General features: G+C 48.2%; 1 protein-coding gene across 1 annotated transcript in view; it reads right to left on the bottom strand.

Moving 5' to 3' along the window:
• The window catches only part of TPH1 (tryptophan hydroxylase 1), a 72151-nt gene that overhangs the window by 38334 nt on the left and 18746 nt on the right, over positions 1 to 15071 (bottom strand). Inside the window, exons 7-10 of the mRNA XM_088451764.1 lie at positions 13981 to 14116; positions 13198 to 13324; positions 10363 to 10458; positions 9601 to 9734 (exon numbers count right to left, since the gene is read on the bottom strand). Of these exons, the coding sequence (XP_088307890.1) occupies positions 9601 to 9734; positions 10363 to 10458; positions 13198 to 13324; positions 13981 to 14116 (493 nt within the window). The remainder of the gene's footprint in view (positions 1 to 9600; positions 9735 to 10362; positions 10459 to 13197; positions 13325 to 13980; positions 14117 to 15071) is intronic.

Genomic DNA, 15071 nt, shown 5'->3' with positions numbered 1-15071 from the left:
GCGCTAAGCTTCATAGTAGAGTAGCAGTGAGCACTAAGCTGCATAGTAGAGTAGCAGTGAGCACTAAGCTGCATAGTAGAGTAGCAGTGATGAGCACTAAGCTGCATAGTAGAGTAGCAGTGAGTACTGAGCTGCATAGTAGAGTAGCAGTGAGCACTAAGCTGCATAGTAGAGTAGCAGTGAGCACTAAGCTGCATAGTAGAGTAGCAGTGAGCACTAAGCTGCATAGTAGAGTAGCAGTGAGCGCTAAGCTGCATAGTAGAGTAGCAGTAAGCTGCATAGTAGAGTAGCAGTGAGCGCTAAGCTGCATAGTAGAGTAGCAGTGAGCACTAAGCTGCATAGTAGAGTAGCAGTGAGCAGTAAGCTGCACAGTAGAGTAGCAGTGAGCACTAAGCTGCACAGTAGAGTAGCAGTGATGAGCGCTAAGCTGCATCGTAGAGTAGCAGTGAGCGCTAAGCTGCATAGTAGAGTAGCAGTGAGCACTAAGCTGCATAGTAGAGTAGCAGTGAGCGCTAAGCTGCATAGTAGAGAAGCAGTGAGCGCTAAGCTCCATAGTAGAGTAGCAGTGAGCGCTAAGCTCTATAGTAGAGTAGCAGTGAGCACAAAGCTGCATAGTAGAGTAGCAGTGATGAGCACTAAGCTGCATAGTATTGTAGCAGTGATGAGCACTAAGCTGCATAGTAGAGCAGCAGTGAGCAGTAAGCTGCATAGTAGAGCAGCAGTGAGCGCTGAGCTGCATAGTAGAGCAGCAGTGAGCGCTAAGCTGCATAGTAGAGCAGCAGTGAGCGCTGAGCTGCATAGTAGAGCAGCAGTGAGCGCTAAGCTGCATAGTAGAGTAGCAGTGAGCGCTAAGCTGCATAGTAGAGTAGCAGTGAGCGCTAAGCTGCATAGTAGAGTAGCGGTGAGCGCTGAGCTGCATAGTAGAGTAGCAGTGAGCGCTGAGCTGCATAGTAGAGTAGCAGTGAGCGCTAAGCTGCATAGTAGAGTAGCAGTGAGCGCTGAGCTGCATAGTAGAGTAGCAGTGAGCGCTAAGCTGCACAGAAGAGTAGAAGTGAGCGCTAAGCTGCACAGTAGAGTAGCAGTGATGAGCACTAAGCTGCACAGTACAGTAGCAGTGATGAGCACTAAGCTGCATAGTAGAGTGGCAGTGAGCGCTAAGCTGCATAGTAGAGTAGCAGTGAGCACTAAGCTGCATAGTAGAGTAGCAGTGAGCACTAAGCTGCATAGTAGAGTAGCAGTGAGCACTAAGCTGCATAGTAGAGTAGCAGTGAGCGCTAAGATGCATAGTAGAGTAGCAGTGAGCGCTAAGCTGCATAGTAGAGTAGCAGTGAGCGCTAAGCTGCATAGTAGAGCAGCAGTGAGCGCTGAGCTGCATAGTAGAGCAGCAGTGAGCGCTGAGCTGCATAGTAGTGCAGCAGTGAGCGCTGAGCTGCATAGTAGAGCAGCAGTGAGCGCTAAGCTGCATAGTAGAGCAGCAGTGAGCGCTGAGCTGCATAGTAGAGCAGCAGTGAGCGCTAAGCTGCATAGTAGACTAGCAGTGAGCGCTAAGCTGCATAGTAGAGTAGCGGTGAGCGCTGAGCTGCATAGTAGAGTAGCGGTGAGCGCTGAGCTGCATAGTAGAGTAGCAGTGAGCGCTGAGCTGCATAGTAGAGTAGCAGTGAGCGCTAAGCTGCATAGTAGAGTAGCAGTGAGCGCTGAGCTGCATAGTAGAGTAGCAGTGAGCGCTAAGCTGCACAGAAGAGTAGAAGTGAGCGCTAAGCTGCACAGTAGAGTAGCAGTGATGAGCACTAAGCTGCACAGTACAGTAGCAGTGATGAGCACTAGGCTGCATAGTAGAGTGGCAGTGAGCGCTAAGCTGCATAGTAGAGTAGCAGTGAGCACTAAGCTGCATAGTAGAGTAGCAGTGAGCACTAAGCTGCATAGTAGAGTAGCAGTGAGCACTAAGCTGCATAGTAGAGTAGCAGTGAGCGCTAAGCTGCATAGTAGAGTAGCAGTGAGCACTAAGCTGCATAGTAGAGTAGCAGTGAGCACTAAGCTGCATAGTAGAGTAGCAGTGAGCGCTAAGCTGCATAGTAGAGTAGCAGTGAGCACTAAGCTGGATAGTAGAGAAGCAGTGAGTGCTAAGCTGCACAGTAGAGTAGCAGTGATGAGCACTAAGCTGCATAGTAGAGAAGCAGTGAGCACTAAGCTGCATAGTAGAGTAGCAGTGATGAGCACTAAGCTGCATAGTAGAGTAGCAGCGATGAGCACTAAGCTGCATTGTAGAGTAGCAGTGAGCACTAAGCTGCATAGTAGAGTAGTAGTGATGAGCACTAAGCTGCATAGTAGAGTAGCAGTGATGAGCACTAAGCTGCATAGTAGAGTAGCAGTGAGCACTAAGCTGCATAGTAGAGTAGCAGTGAGCACTAAGCTGCATAGTAGAGTAGTAGTGAGCAGTAAGCTGCATAGTAGAGTAGCAGTGATGAGCGCTAAGCTGCATAGTAGAGTAGCAGTGAGCACTAAGCTGCATAGTAGAGTAGCAGTGAGCGCTGAGCTGCATAGTAGAGTAGCAGTGAGCGCTAAGCTGCATAGTAGAGTAGCAGTGAGCGCTAAGCTGCATAGTAGAGTAGAAGTGAGCACTAAGCTGCACAGTAGAGTAGCAGTGATGAGCACTAAGCTGCATAGTAGAGTAGAAGTGAGCACTAAGCTGCATAGTAGAGTAGCAGTGATGAGAACTAAGCTGCATAGTAGAGTTTCAGTGATGAGCACTAAGCTGCATAGTAGAGTAGCAGTGATGAGCACTAAGCTGCATAGTAGAGTAGCAGTTAGCACTAAGCTGCATAGTAGAGTAGCAGTGAGCACTAAGCTGCATAGTAGAGTAGCAGTGAGCGCTAAGCTGCATAGTAGAGTAGTAGTGAGCACTAGGCTGCATAGTAGAGTAGCAGTGAGCAGTAAGCTGCATAGTAGAGTAGCAGTGAGCAGTAAGCTGCATAGTAGAGTAGCAGTGAGCGCTAAGCTGCACAGTAGAGTAGCAGTGATGAGCACTAAGCTGCATAGTAGAGTAGCAGTGATGAGCGCTAAGCTGCATAGTAGAGTAGCAGTGAGGGCTAAGCTCCATAGTAGAATAGCAGTGAGCGCTAAGCTGCATAGTAGAGTAGCAGTGAGCGCTAAGCTGCATAGTAGAGTAGCAGTGAGCGCTAAGCTGCACAGTAGAGTAGCAGTGATGAGCACTAAGCTGCATAGTAGAGTAGCAGTGAGCGCTAAGCTGCATAGTAGAGTAGCAGTGAGCAGTAAGCTGCATAGAGTAGCAGTGAGCACTGAGCTGCATAATAGAGTAGCAGTGAGCACTAAGCTGCATAGTAGAGTAGCAGTGAGCGCTAAGCTGCATAGTAGAGTAACAGTGAGCACTAGGCTGCATAGTAGAGTAGCAGTGAGCACTAAGCTGCATAGTAGAGTAGTAGTGAGCACTAGGCTGCATAGTAGAGTAGCAGTGATGAGCACTAAGCTGCATAGTAGAGTAGCAGTGAGCGCTAAGCTGCATAGTAGAGTAGCAGTGAGCGCTAAGCTGCATAGTAGAGTAGCAGTGAGCACTAAGCTGGATAGTAGAGAAGCAGTGAGTGCTAAGCTGCACAGTAGAGTAGCAGTGATGAGCACTAAGATGCATAGTAGAGAAGCAGTGAGCACTAAGCTGCATAGTAGAGTAGCAGTGATGAGCACTAAGCTGCATAGTAGAGTAGCAGTGATGAGCACTAAGCTGCATAGTAGAGTAGCAGTGATGAGCACTAAGCTGCATAGTAGAGTAGCAGTGAGCACTAAGTTGCATAGTAGAGTAGTAGTGATGAGCACTAAGCTGCATAGTAGAGTAGCAGTGATGAGCACTAAGCTGCATAGTAGAGTAGCAGTGAGCACTAAGCTGCATAGTAGAGTAGCAGTGAGCACTAAGCTGCATAGTAGAGTAGTAGTGAGCAGTAAGCTGCATAGTAGAGTAGTAGTGATGAGCGCTAAGCTGCATAGTAGAGTAGCAGTGAGCACTAAGCTGCATAGTAGAGTAGCAGTGAGCGCTGAGCTGCATAGTAGAGTAGCAGTGAGCGCTAAGCTGCATAGTAGAGTAGCAGTGAGCGCTAAGCTGCATAGTAGAGTAGAAGTGAGCACTAAGCTGCACAGTAGAGTAGCAGTGATGAGCACTAAGCTGCATAGTAGAGTAGAAGTGAGCGCTAAGCTGCATAGTAGAGTAGCAGTGATGAGAACTAAGCTGCATAATAGAATTTCAGTGATGAGCACTAAGCTGCATAGTAGAGTAGCAGTGATGAGCACTAAGCTGCATAGTAGAGTAGCAGTTAGCACTAAGCTGCATAGTAGAGTAGTAGTGAGCACTAAGCTGCATAGTAGAGTAGCAGTGAGCGCTAAGCTGCATAGTAGAGTAGTAGTGAGCACTAGGCTGCATAGTAGAGTAGCAGTGAGCACTAAGCTGCATAGTAGAGTAGCAGTGAGCAGTAAGCTGCATAGTAGAGTAGCAGTGAGCGCTAAGCTGCATAGTAGAGTAGCAGTGAGCGCTGAGCTGCATAGTAGAGTAGCAGTGAGCGCTGAGCGGCATAGTAGAGTAGAAGTGAGCGCTAAGCTGCATAGTAGAGTAGCAGTGAGCGCTGAGCTGCATAGTAGAGTAGCAGTGAGCGCTAAGCTGCATAGTAGAGTAGCAGTGAGCGCTAAGCTGCATAGTAGAGTAGAAGTGAGCGCTAAGCTGCACAGTAGAGTAGCAGTGATGAGCACTAAGCTGCATAGTAGAGTAGCAGTGATGAGCGCTAAGCTGCATAGTAGAGTAGCAGTGAGGGCTAAGCTCCATAGTAGAATAGCAGTGAGCGCTAAGCTGCATAGTAGAGTAGCAGTGAGCGCTAAGCTGCATAGTAGAGTAGCAGTGAGCGCTGAGCTGCATAGTAGCGTAGCAGTGAGCGCTAAGCTGCATAGTAGAGTAGCAGTGAGCGCTAAGCTGCATAGTAGAGTAGCAGTGAGCGCTAAGCTGCACAGTAGAGTAGCAGTGATGAGCACTAAGCTGCATAGTAGAGTAGCAGTGAGCGCTAAGCTGCATAGTAGAGTAGCAGTGAGCAGTAAGCTGCATAGTGTAGCAGTGAGCACTGAGCTGCATAATAGAGTAGCAGTGAGCACTAAGCTGCATAGTAGAGTAGCAGTGAGCGCTAAGCTGCATAGTAGAGTAGCAGTGAGCACTAGGCTGCATAGTAGAGTAGCAGTGAGCACTAAGCTGCATAGTAGAGTAGTAGTGAGCACTAGGCTGCATAGTAGAGTAGCAGTGATGAGCACTAAGCTGCATAGTAGAGTAGCAGTGAGCGCTAAGCTGCATAGTAGAGTAGCAGTGAGCGCTAAGCTGCATAGTAGAGTAGCAGTGAGCACTAAGCTGGATAGTAGAGAAGCAGTGAGTGCTAAGCTGCACAGTAGAGTAGCAGTGATGAGCACTAAGCTGCATAGTAGAGAAGCAGTGAGCACTAAGCTGCATAGTAGAGTAGCAGTGATGAGCACTAAGCTGCACAGTAGAGTAGCAGTGATGAGCACTAAGCTGCATAGTAGAGTAGCAGTGAGCACTAAGCTGCATAGTAGAGTAGTAGTGATGAGCACTAAGCTGCATAGTAGAGTAGCAGTGATGAGCGCTAAGCTGCATAGTAGAGTAGCAGTGAGCACTAAGCTGCATAGTAGAGTAGCAGTGAGCGCTGAGCTGCATAGTAGAGTAGCAGTGAGCGCTAAGCTGCATAGTAGAGTAGCAGTGAGTGCTAAGCTGCATAGTAGAGTAGAAGTGAGCACTAAGCTGCATAGTAGAGTAGCAGTGATGAGCACTAAGCTGCATAGTAGAGTAGAAGTGAGCGCTAAGCTGCATAGTAGAGTAGCAGTGATGAGAACTAAGCTGCATAGTAGAGTTTCAGTGATGAGCACTAAGCTGCATAGTAGAGTTGCAGTGATGAGCACTAAGCTGCATAGTAGAGTAGCAGTTAGCACTAAGCTGCATAGTAGAGTAGCAGTGAGCACTAAGCTGCATAGTAGAGTAGCAGTGAGCGCTAAGCTGCATAGTAGAGTAGTAGTGAGCACTAGGCTGCATAGTAGAGTAGCAGTGAGCACTAAGCTGCATAGTAGAGTAGCAGTGAGCAGTAAGCTGCATAGTAGAGTAGCAATGAGCGCTAAGCTGCATAGTAGAGTAGCAGTGAGCGCTGAGCTGCATAGTAGAGTAGCAGTGAGCGCTGAGCGGCATAGTAGAGTAGAAGTGAGCGCTAAGCTGCATAGTAGAGTAGCAGTGAGCGCTGAGCTGCATAGTAGAGTAGCAGTGAGCGCTAAGCTGCATAGTAGAGTAGCAGTGAGCGCTAAGCTGCACAGTAGAGTAGCAGTGAGCGCTAAGCTGCACAGTAGAGTAGAAGTGAGCGCTAAGCTGCACAGTAGAGTAGCAGTGATGAGCACTAAGCTGCATAGTAGAGTAGCAGTGATGAGCGCTAAGCTGCATAGTAGAGTAGCAGTGAGGGCTAAGCTCCATAGTAGAATAGCAGTGAGCGCTAAGCTGCATAGTAGAGTAGCAGTGAGCGCTAAGCTGCATAGTAGAGTAGCAGTGAGCGCTGAGCTGCATAGTAGAGTAGCAGTGAGCGCTAAGCTGCATAGTAGAGTAGCAGTGAGCGCTGAGCTGCATAGTAGAGTAGCAGTGAGCGCTAAGCTGCATAGTAGAGTAGCAGTGAGCACTAAGCTGCATAGTAGAGTAGCAGTGAGCGCTAAGCTGCATAGTAGAGTAGTAGTGAGCAGTAAGCTGCATAGTAGAGTAGCAGTGATGAGCGCTAAGCTGCATAGTAGAGTAGCAGTGAGCGCTAAGCTGCATAGTAGAGTAGTAGTGAGCGCTAAGCTGCATAGTAGAGTAGCAGTGAGCTCTAAGCTGCATAGTAGAGTAGCAGTGAGCGCTAAGCTGCATAGTAGAGTAGCAGTGATGAGCGCTAAGCTGCATAGTAGAGTAGCAGTGAGCACTAAGCTGCATAGTAGAGTAGCAGTGATGAGCACTAAGCTGCATAGTAGAGTAGCAGTGAGCGCTGAGCTGCATAGTAGAGTAGTAGTGAGCACTAGGCTGCATAGTAGAGTAGCAGTGAGCACTAGGCTGCATAGTAGAGTAGCAGTGAGCACTAAGCTGCATAATAGAGTAGCAGTGAGCACTAAGCTGCATAGTAGAGTAGCAGTGAGCGCTGAGCTGCATAGTAGAGTAGCAGTGAGTACTAGGCTGCATAGTAGAGTAGCAGTGAGCACTAGGCTGCATAGTAGAGTAGCAGTGAGCACTAGGCTGCATAGTAGAGTAGCAGTGAGCACTAAGCTGCATAGTAGAGTAGCAGTGAGCGCTGAGCTGCATAGTAGAGAAGCAGTGAGCACTAAGCTGCATAGTAGAGTAGCAGTGAGCACTAAGCTGCATAGTAGAGTAGCAGTGAGCGCTAAGCTGCATAGTAGAGTAGCAGTGAGCACTAAGCTGCATAGTAGAGTAGCAGTGAGCACTAAGCTGCATAGTAGAGTAGCAGTGATGAGCACTAAGCTGCATAGTAGAGTAGCAGTGAGCGCTGAGCTGCATAGTAGAGTAGTAGTGAGCACTAGGCTGCATAGTAGAGTAGCAGTGAGCACTAGTCTGCATAGTAGAGTAGCAGTGAGCACTAAGCTGCATAATAGAGTAGCAGTGAGCACTAAGCTGCATAGTAGAGTAGCAGTGAGCGCTGAGCTGCATAGTAGAGTAGCAGTGAGTACTAGGCTGCATAATAGAGTAGCAGTGAGCACTAGGCTGCATAGTAGAGTAGCAGTGAGCACTAGGCTGCATAGTAGAGTAGCAGTGAGCACTAAGCTGCATAATAGAGTAGCAGTGAGCACTAAGCTGCATAGTAGAGTAGCAGTGAGCAGTAAGCTGCATAGTAGAGTAGCAGTGAGCAGTAAGCTGCATAGTAGAGTAGCAGTGAGCGCTAAGCTGCATAGTAGAGTAGCTGTGAGCGCTAAGCTGCGTAGTAGAGTAGCAGTGAGCGCTAAGCTGCGTAGTAGAGTAGCAGTGAGCGCTAAGCTGCGTAGTAGAGAAGCAGTGAGCACTAAGCTGCGTAGCAGAGTAGCAGTTAGCACTAAGCTGCATAGTAGAGTAGCAGTGAGCCGGTGCCCCAGGCGTCTGTCTCTTGTGCGTGCAGCATGAAAGAGTGGTAGGAGGGGGACTAGAGAGGAACTAAGGGCCTGAGTAAGAGATGGACGGAATTGCAGAGCCAAACACAAGCTGCTGTACAATCACGTCCATCTAAAATGCAAATGCAGCAGCGTCTGTAGGAAACAGGCCCCTCCCTGCTGCATCTGCGATCCCAGCACTGGAAGGTCATAGCCTGGGATCTCCATGGCGATCATCGGAACGGATGCCTAATGGTGTCATCACTAAGAATGGCCATACCCACTTTGTAACCTGGACATGCCCCCTCTGTGATATAGCCACGCCCCAGTCCCAATCAGCTCAGAACTCACCCTTAGATTAGGAATGGCTGTCATGCCTTCAGCACAGGGTTTGTTATGTTACACTGTTTCATATTAGCAGCCCCACCTAGTGGTCAGGACAGCAGCAGCTTAAATCTGATCTATTTTGTCCTTCTTAACATTCCATAGCAGTCTAGCAATGCATTCTGGGCTAAAGGAGCTGTAAGCAGCCATTTTCCTTTTCACATGGTCCCAGACAGTCATCATTACATATGCTCAACCTGGTACAGCATCCGATGGTGAGTTCTAAGCTTCAACTGTGCCATCATATTGTAGATCTGCTAAGTCAGTAATGCATGTTAGCTGTACTATGTGACATGGCAGCCTGTACTGTGCATACTGTATGTTTCATGTTGTTTGCATATCCCATGTTATGTATATGTTTGCCTTGCATTCCCATGTACATATAGTAATCGCTTATTATTGATTGTTTACAGTTTTACTACATCACTTATCATTACTTTTCATCACTTATCATCTCATCACATTACACATGCGCACACTTGTTTATACGCATCGATCTGTGTACATCCACGCAAGTTCCTCTACCGAATAATAAACTCAGTTCTTCAGATCACATCTGACTGGATTATTGGAAGATAGAGTATTGGTTATGCGGCTGCTCCAAATTTGTCAGCCACTTAGTGCCGGGCAGTACAATGGCCATTGCAAGATATTTGTGACGGGGCTGCCACCATCGCAATATGCCTTGTGATGGTTACTTAGGGGTCTATTTACTAAGCCTTGGATGGAGATAAAGTGAACAGAGATAAAATCCCTACCAATCAGCTCCTAACTGTCATGTCACAGGCTGTGTTTGAAAAATGACAGTTAGGAGCTGATTGGTTGGGACACTATCTCCATTCAAGGCTTAGTAAGTAGACCCCGTTTGTGCAGTGGGTTCTGGAAGTTTGCTCATATGCTGAGGATACTACTTCCTTGCGTCCGCAGCAGTGTGGACATCGTATCACACGTCGGAAACAAGCATATATTGGTGGCAACCATCGCACTCCTGGTGTCAATTGCTGACATCGATGGTTGCCAATAATAGGATTCCAATGTCCTCCCTCTACCCCCAATGTTGGGAGCCATGTATATCCCTGAATATACCTCATTTTTTCTTTGGCTTCTTCAAAACTCTCAGAGACAAAGTAGACTTCCTGGAAGGTGGTAATGATACATTCTTGATTGCACGTCACCATGGGGTCAAAAGGCTTTACTTTGGCATGACCGGAGAGAGAATGCTGGAACAGAGGGAACAGAAATATAACCACAGTATTAATGCAGATATCTAATAACTACATCAAGATGAATAATAACAGCAATACCGGGACAGATAAACCAGGCTAGGGAAAGAGCACATTGGATGGAGGATATAGACGTCAGCATGACCACGGGACGTATACGGGCAGCGCACAGCTCTGACTGACGGCGGTTACAGCTATGTGTGTGAGTGGCGCAGGACATCAGGGTTCATATGAAAACAGAAAGTAATGCGAAGCCTTATGGCCAAATATGTGCGGAGGAACGGAGAGATAAACATGTCGCTTTGGGACTTATTTTGTGGAAACCGTTATTCATACATAGATCGCCAGTGCACCATTATAAAGAGCCATATCATGTAATATTGAGCTATTACACATAATGCAGCTGTGCTCAGAATGGGGGCAGGACTGGCCTCCACCACCTCACAGTCCATGGAGGGTTTTGCTGCAGGTAGTGGGAGGGGTACAAACATCACATGACAATGATTAGTCTCAGTACCAGGCGTTAATGCCCTCGCTGCCCCTCCAGAGATGCCCTGCTGGCAGATGGGTGTGCCAAGCAGCTGTCTGGAGGCAATAATGGAGGACAGACTGCATAGAGACTTACTCTGAGCTCACTAATGGAGGACAGAAGGCCGGCTCCATAAACCTTCAGTTTCCCGTCTTGTTTGCACAGACCAAACTCCACTGTGAAGAAGTAGCACTGTGGGAAGAGGAGAGTATGAGGATAAATTAGCTGATATGAACAGATGTCCTTGAAGCACACGGATGTAAATAACAGGGATCACAGAAGCCACAACTGCAGAACTGATGCTCTTTGGTGCTGCCAAATGCCTATATTTGCACAAATGCGTTGGGTTATTGCATGGAAACACGTGGATTTGCAGACCAAGGTGGTGTTGCCTGCAGGGCAGGCGTGCAATAGCCTGCAGTGGCCAATGTCATGTCAGGAGTTAGTCGGATTGAGGGTGTTTACAGCATGCTATACCCACTGGCAAGTCTACTTATACAGCCAAGCGCAGAAACAAGGTTTCATCTTGCAGAATGCAATTATTTCAATGAGATAACGAGGGAGTGTTAGTGGGGCTTCTCTACTTTCTGTGGAGGAAGGGGGGCACACAGAGGGCCTGATTCAGATCCGGTCGCAAGCGCTGTGCGCTCGCAACCGGGTCGATGGTGGGCCAGTGCGCATGCGCATGATGGAGCCGGCTCCGTCGTGCGCATGCGCGGGACCCGGATAGCGATGGGCAAGCTGTCACTCCGGGTCTTGCACCAAAGGGGGCGTGCTGTCGATGTTGAGTGACAGCACGCCCCCTTTGGTGGGCGGGCCGGGGGGGTGGCTGCCCAGACGGAGGCGTTCCCATGTGAACGCCTCCATTTGGGGACGGCCCCACTGACATCACTGTTAGAGCCGAAATCTCTCTGGGGCTTGCGGCAACGAGACCCTACCACAAGGGTCTCGTCGCAAGCCCGATGGTCTTGATGGTCTTGACCATCGCAACCATCTTCCTGGCTGCTCGCTATAGCTGTGGGTGGTCACCCACAGCTATGCGAGCGGCCAGGAGGCCGTTCTAAAAAGCAAGAAGACCGGCCCTGATTCAGAGCGAGCGCCCTGTCAGAGCGTCCGGTTCTGAATCAGGGCCAGACCTCTCTCCCTCCCAGTAAATGGGACTTAAATTCTCCACCAACTTGAAATGAGGGTCCTGTGCTTGCTACATAGACGTTGTTTATAGATCATGACATTGCGATGGTTACATAGGATTGTACATGGAGCTGACCTGCAATACGCAGGGTGCACTGGGCCTGATCCAGCAAGGAACGCAGTTGCTAATACGCACGCAATCGGTCGATCAATTCGCATTGCGTATGCATTGCAGTGTGCCTGCGCGAAATAGTAATTGCGATGGGAACTGTGTTTGCAGAGGCTACGCAAACCCCTTGCAGAGTGATTGACAGGAAGTGCTGTTTGTGAGTGGTGACGGGGGGTGGTCGGGCTAACGCAGGTGTGCCAGTGCGTGGCAACGCCGTTGCATGGGTGTGCATAAATTATCCACTTCGTGGCCATATGCAGCCTAAGGCCTCATAGCGTGCGCTGAAGTTTGCAGTTCCTGAGTGAGGTCTGACCTGCCTGTGCGTATGGGTCCGATGTTACTCGATGTTACTGATTATTGCAAACATTTGCATTTCACTGCTGATATTAGCAACTGCGTAGCGTGCGTATTAGCAGAATAGCGATCCTTGCTGAATCAGGCCCACAGATTGAAGGGTGCTGTATCACTTAGTAATGTTCAATGTGGAATTAATTGTTCAATGAGTTTGTGACGTCAGCGAGTAACTTTTCACATCATCCTCTCATATCTCAGGATGAGTTGTTTTATCCTTTGCATTTATAATCTGCTAATTTCACACCTGAATAAAACACGTGCAAAATGCAAATGCATCATCAATAAGAAATCTTTAGCAAAGAACAAGTGTAGCTGCAACATATTATAATAAGAGCCCCTCCGTCTGGGCAAACGGCAAATCTGCTGCATTTTAAACTACGATAATTAGCTTTAAAAAAAAAGACAAATGTTTGGATGAAAAACTAACGTCTAATAAGCCTGCCATTATGGTTTTACACTGTGGAAAAGACCAGAGCTCTCATAGGAAACATGCAAATCCAGAGAGAACGTACAAACTGCACACATATGGTTCCAGTTGGAATAAAACCTATGTAATCCACTGTGGTGTACCACCATGAAAAGCATATAAGACTGCTAGTTACACACAGTATGTAAGACTGCTGGTTACACACGGCATGTATGCGGTTACACACGGCATGTATGACTGCCGGTTACACACGGCATGTAAGACTGCTAGTTACACACGGCATGTATGACTGCCGGTTACACACGGCATGTAAGACTGCCAGTTACACACGGCATGTAAGACTGCCAGTTACACACGGCATGTAAGACTGCCAGTTACACACGGCATGTAAGACTGCTAGTTACACACGGCATGTAAGACTGCCAGTTACACATGGTATGTAAGACTGCCAGTTACACACGGTATGTAAGACTGCTAGTTACACACGGCATGTAAGACTGCCAGTTACACACGGCATGTAAGACTGCCAGTTACACACGGCATGTAAGACTGCCAGTTACACACGGTATGTAAGACTGCCAGTTACACACGGCATGTAAGACTGCCAGTTACACACGGCATGTAAGACTGCCAGTTACACACGGCATGTAAGACTGCCAGTTACACACGGCATGTAAGACTGTCAGTTACACACGGCATGTAAGACTGCCAGTTACACACGGCATGTAAGACTGCCAGTTACACACGGCATGTAAGACTGCCAGTTACACACGGCATGTAAGACTGCCAGTTACACACGGCATGTAAGACTGCCAGTTACACACATGTTGCTGACAAGCTCCGTACCTACCGTAGCCAGTTTCTGAACAGCTTCATCAGACGCCCCCAGAGATGCCAGCCCAATTTCCTGGGAGAACTGTGCAAAGCTGGGCTCAGCTAGAAGAGGAACATGTCCGAGAAGCTCGTGGCAGGTGTCCCTAAGTGTGATGGAGGGAAAAAATTGTCTTATAATCCAGGAATAACATTCTATTAATGGAGAGGATAGTAGTGTGAGTGTGAGTGTGAGTGGGTGTGTGATGAGTGAGGATCAGATTCCCAATATTAGCGCCCCTTGATTGCAATGAAGGATGCGATCATACTACCCGATTATACAGAAAGCACATGCAGGAACGGGGGCTCCCAACCCTCTCCTGGTGGTTTTTGTGATGTGTAGCCCACAGATGGCGGTAGCTGCGGGGGCTAATATCCGGGATGCTTCGCATTCTGGAAGTTGGTAAATTTGGCAGCATCGCATCCGCCATAGAAACCTTCAGTATGAGGGATGCGGCTGCTGGCGGGAATAGAGCGATCACTGCAGGTATGGGAGATATCTGCTGCCATCCCTCCATCATACATTCAGGGGTTACTAAATAATTGCGGTTATTGATAAATGGGCCCCTGGGAAGTGTGACAAAGCATAGCAGAGGGACATAAGGGTCTATTTACTAAGCCATGGATGGAGATGAGGTACCAGCCTGCCAGCTTCTGTCATTTTTCAAACATAGCCTATGACCAGGCAGATAGGAGCTGATTGGCTGGTACTTTATCTCAGTCCAAGGCTTAGTAAATAGACCCCATAAATACTGATACTCACGGCTCTGGGGTGTACAAGGGATCTGAGCTGTGTCTGACGTATTGGGTGCAGTGGAAGACCCGGAATGCTAAACCGGCCAAGAAATCCCTGGGAGACAAGTACCCGGCAACAGGGCGGATGGTAAAACCGGAGTGTTCTGCAAATAATACACACACAATAGTCACTTACTGATGGGAAATAAGCGACAGATATGTACCCCTCTGAGTTACACAGACGCAATTACTGCGCAGTATAGAGAAGCGATTATACAGTAACTGAATACCCGGCACATGATGTCTCTAACCCACAGGTTCTCAAACTCAGTCCTCAGAACTCCAAACAGTGCATGTTTTCCAGATCTCCTCACAGAATCACAAGTGAAATAATTAGCTTCACCTGTGGATCTTTTAAAATGTAAGACTGCTTAGTGAGTAATGTCAGTGAGTAATGAGTACACCTGAGCTCCTGTTGGGTGACCTGGGAAATGTGTCAGTGAGTAATGAATACACCTGAGCTCCTGTTGGGTGACCTGGGAAATGTGTCAGTGAGTAATGAATACACCTGTGCACCTGCTGGGTGACCTGGGAAATGTGTCAGTGAGTAATGAGTACACCTGTGCACCTGCTGGATGACCTGGGAAATGTGTCAGTGAGTAATGAGTACACCTGTGCTCCTGCTGGGTGACCTGGGAAATGTGTCAGTGAGTAATGATTACACCTGTGCACCTGCTGGATGACCTGGGAAATGTGTCAGTGAGTAATGAATACACCTGTGCTCCTGCTGGGTGACCTGGGAAGTGTGTCAGTGAGTAATGACTACACCTGTGCTCCTGCTGGATGACCTGAGAAATGTGTCAGTGAGTAATGAATACACCTGTGCACCTGCTGGGTGACCTGGGAAATGTGTCAGTGAGTAATGAATACACCTGAGCTCCTGCTGGGTGACCTGGGAAATATGTCAGTGAGTAATTAATACACCTGTGCACCTTCTGGGTGACCTGGGAAATGTGTCAGTGAGTAATGAGTACACCTGTGCTCCTGCTGGGTGACCTGGAAATGTGTCAGTGAGTAATGAATACACCTGTGCACCTGCTGGGTGACCTGGGAAATGTG

The sequence above is a fragment of the Taudactylus pleione genome, unplaced genomic scaffold (genome assembly GCF_031769625.1).
Source record: "Taudactylus pleione unplaced genomic scaffold, aTauple2 ptg000027l, whole genome shotgun sequence".
NCBI lineage: Eukaryota > Metazoa > Chordata > Amphibia > Anura > Myobatrachidae > Taudactylus > Taudactylus pleione.
The sequence above is the reverse complement of the archived record's forward strand: the minus strand, read 5'-3'. Positions and strand labels throughout refer to the sequence as shown.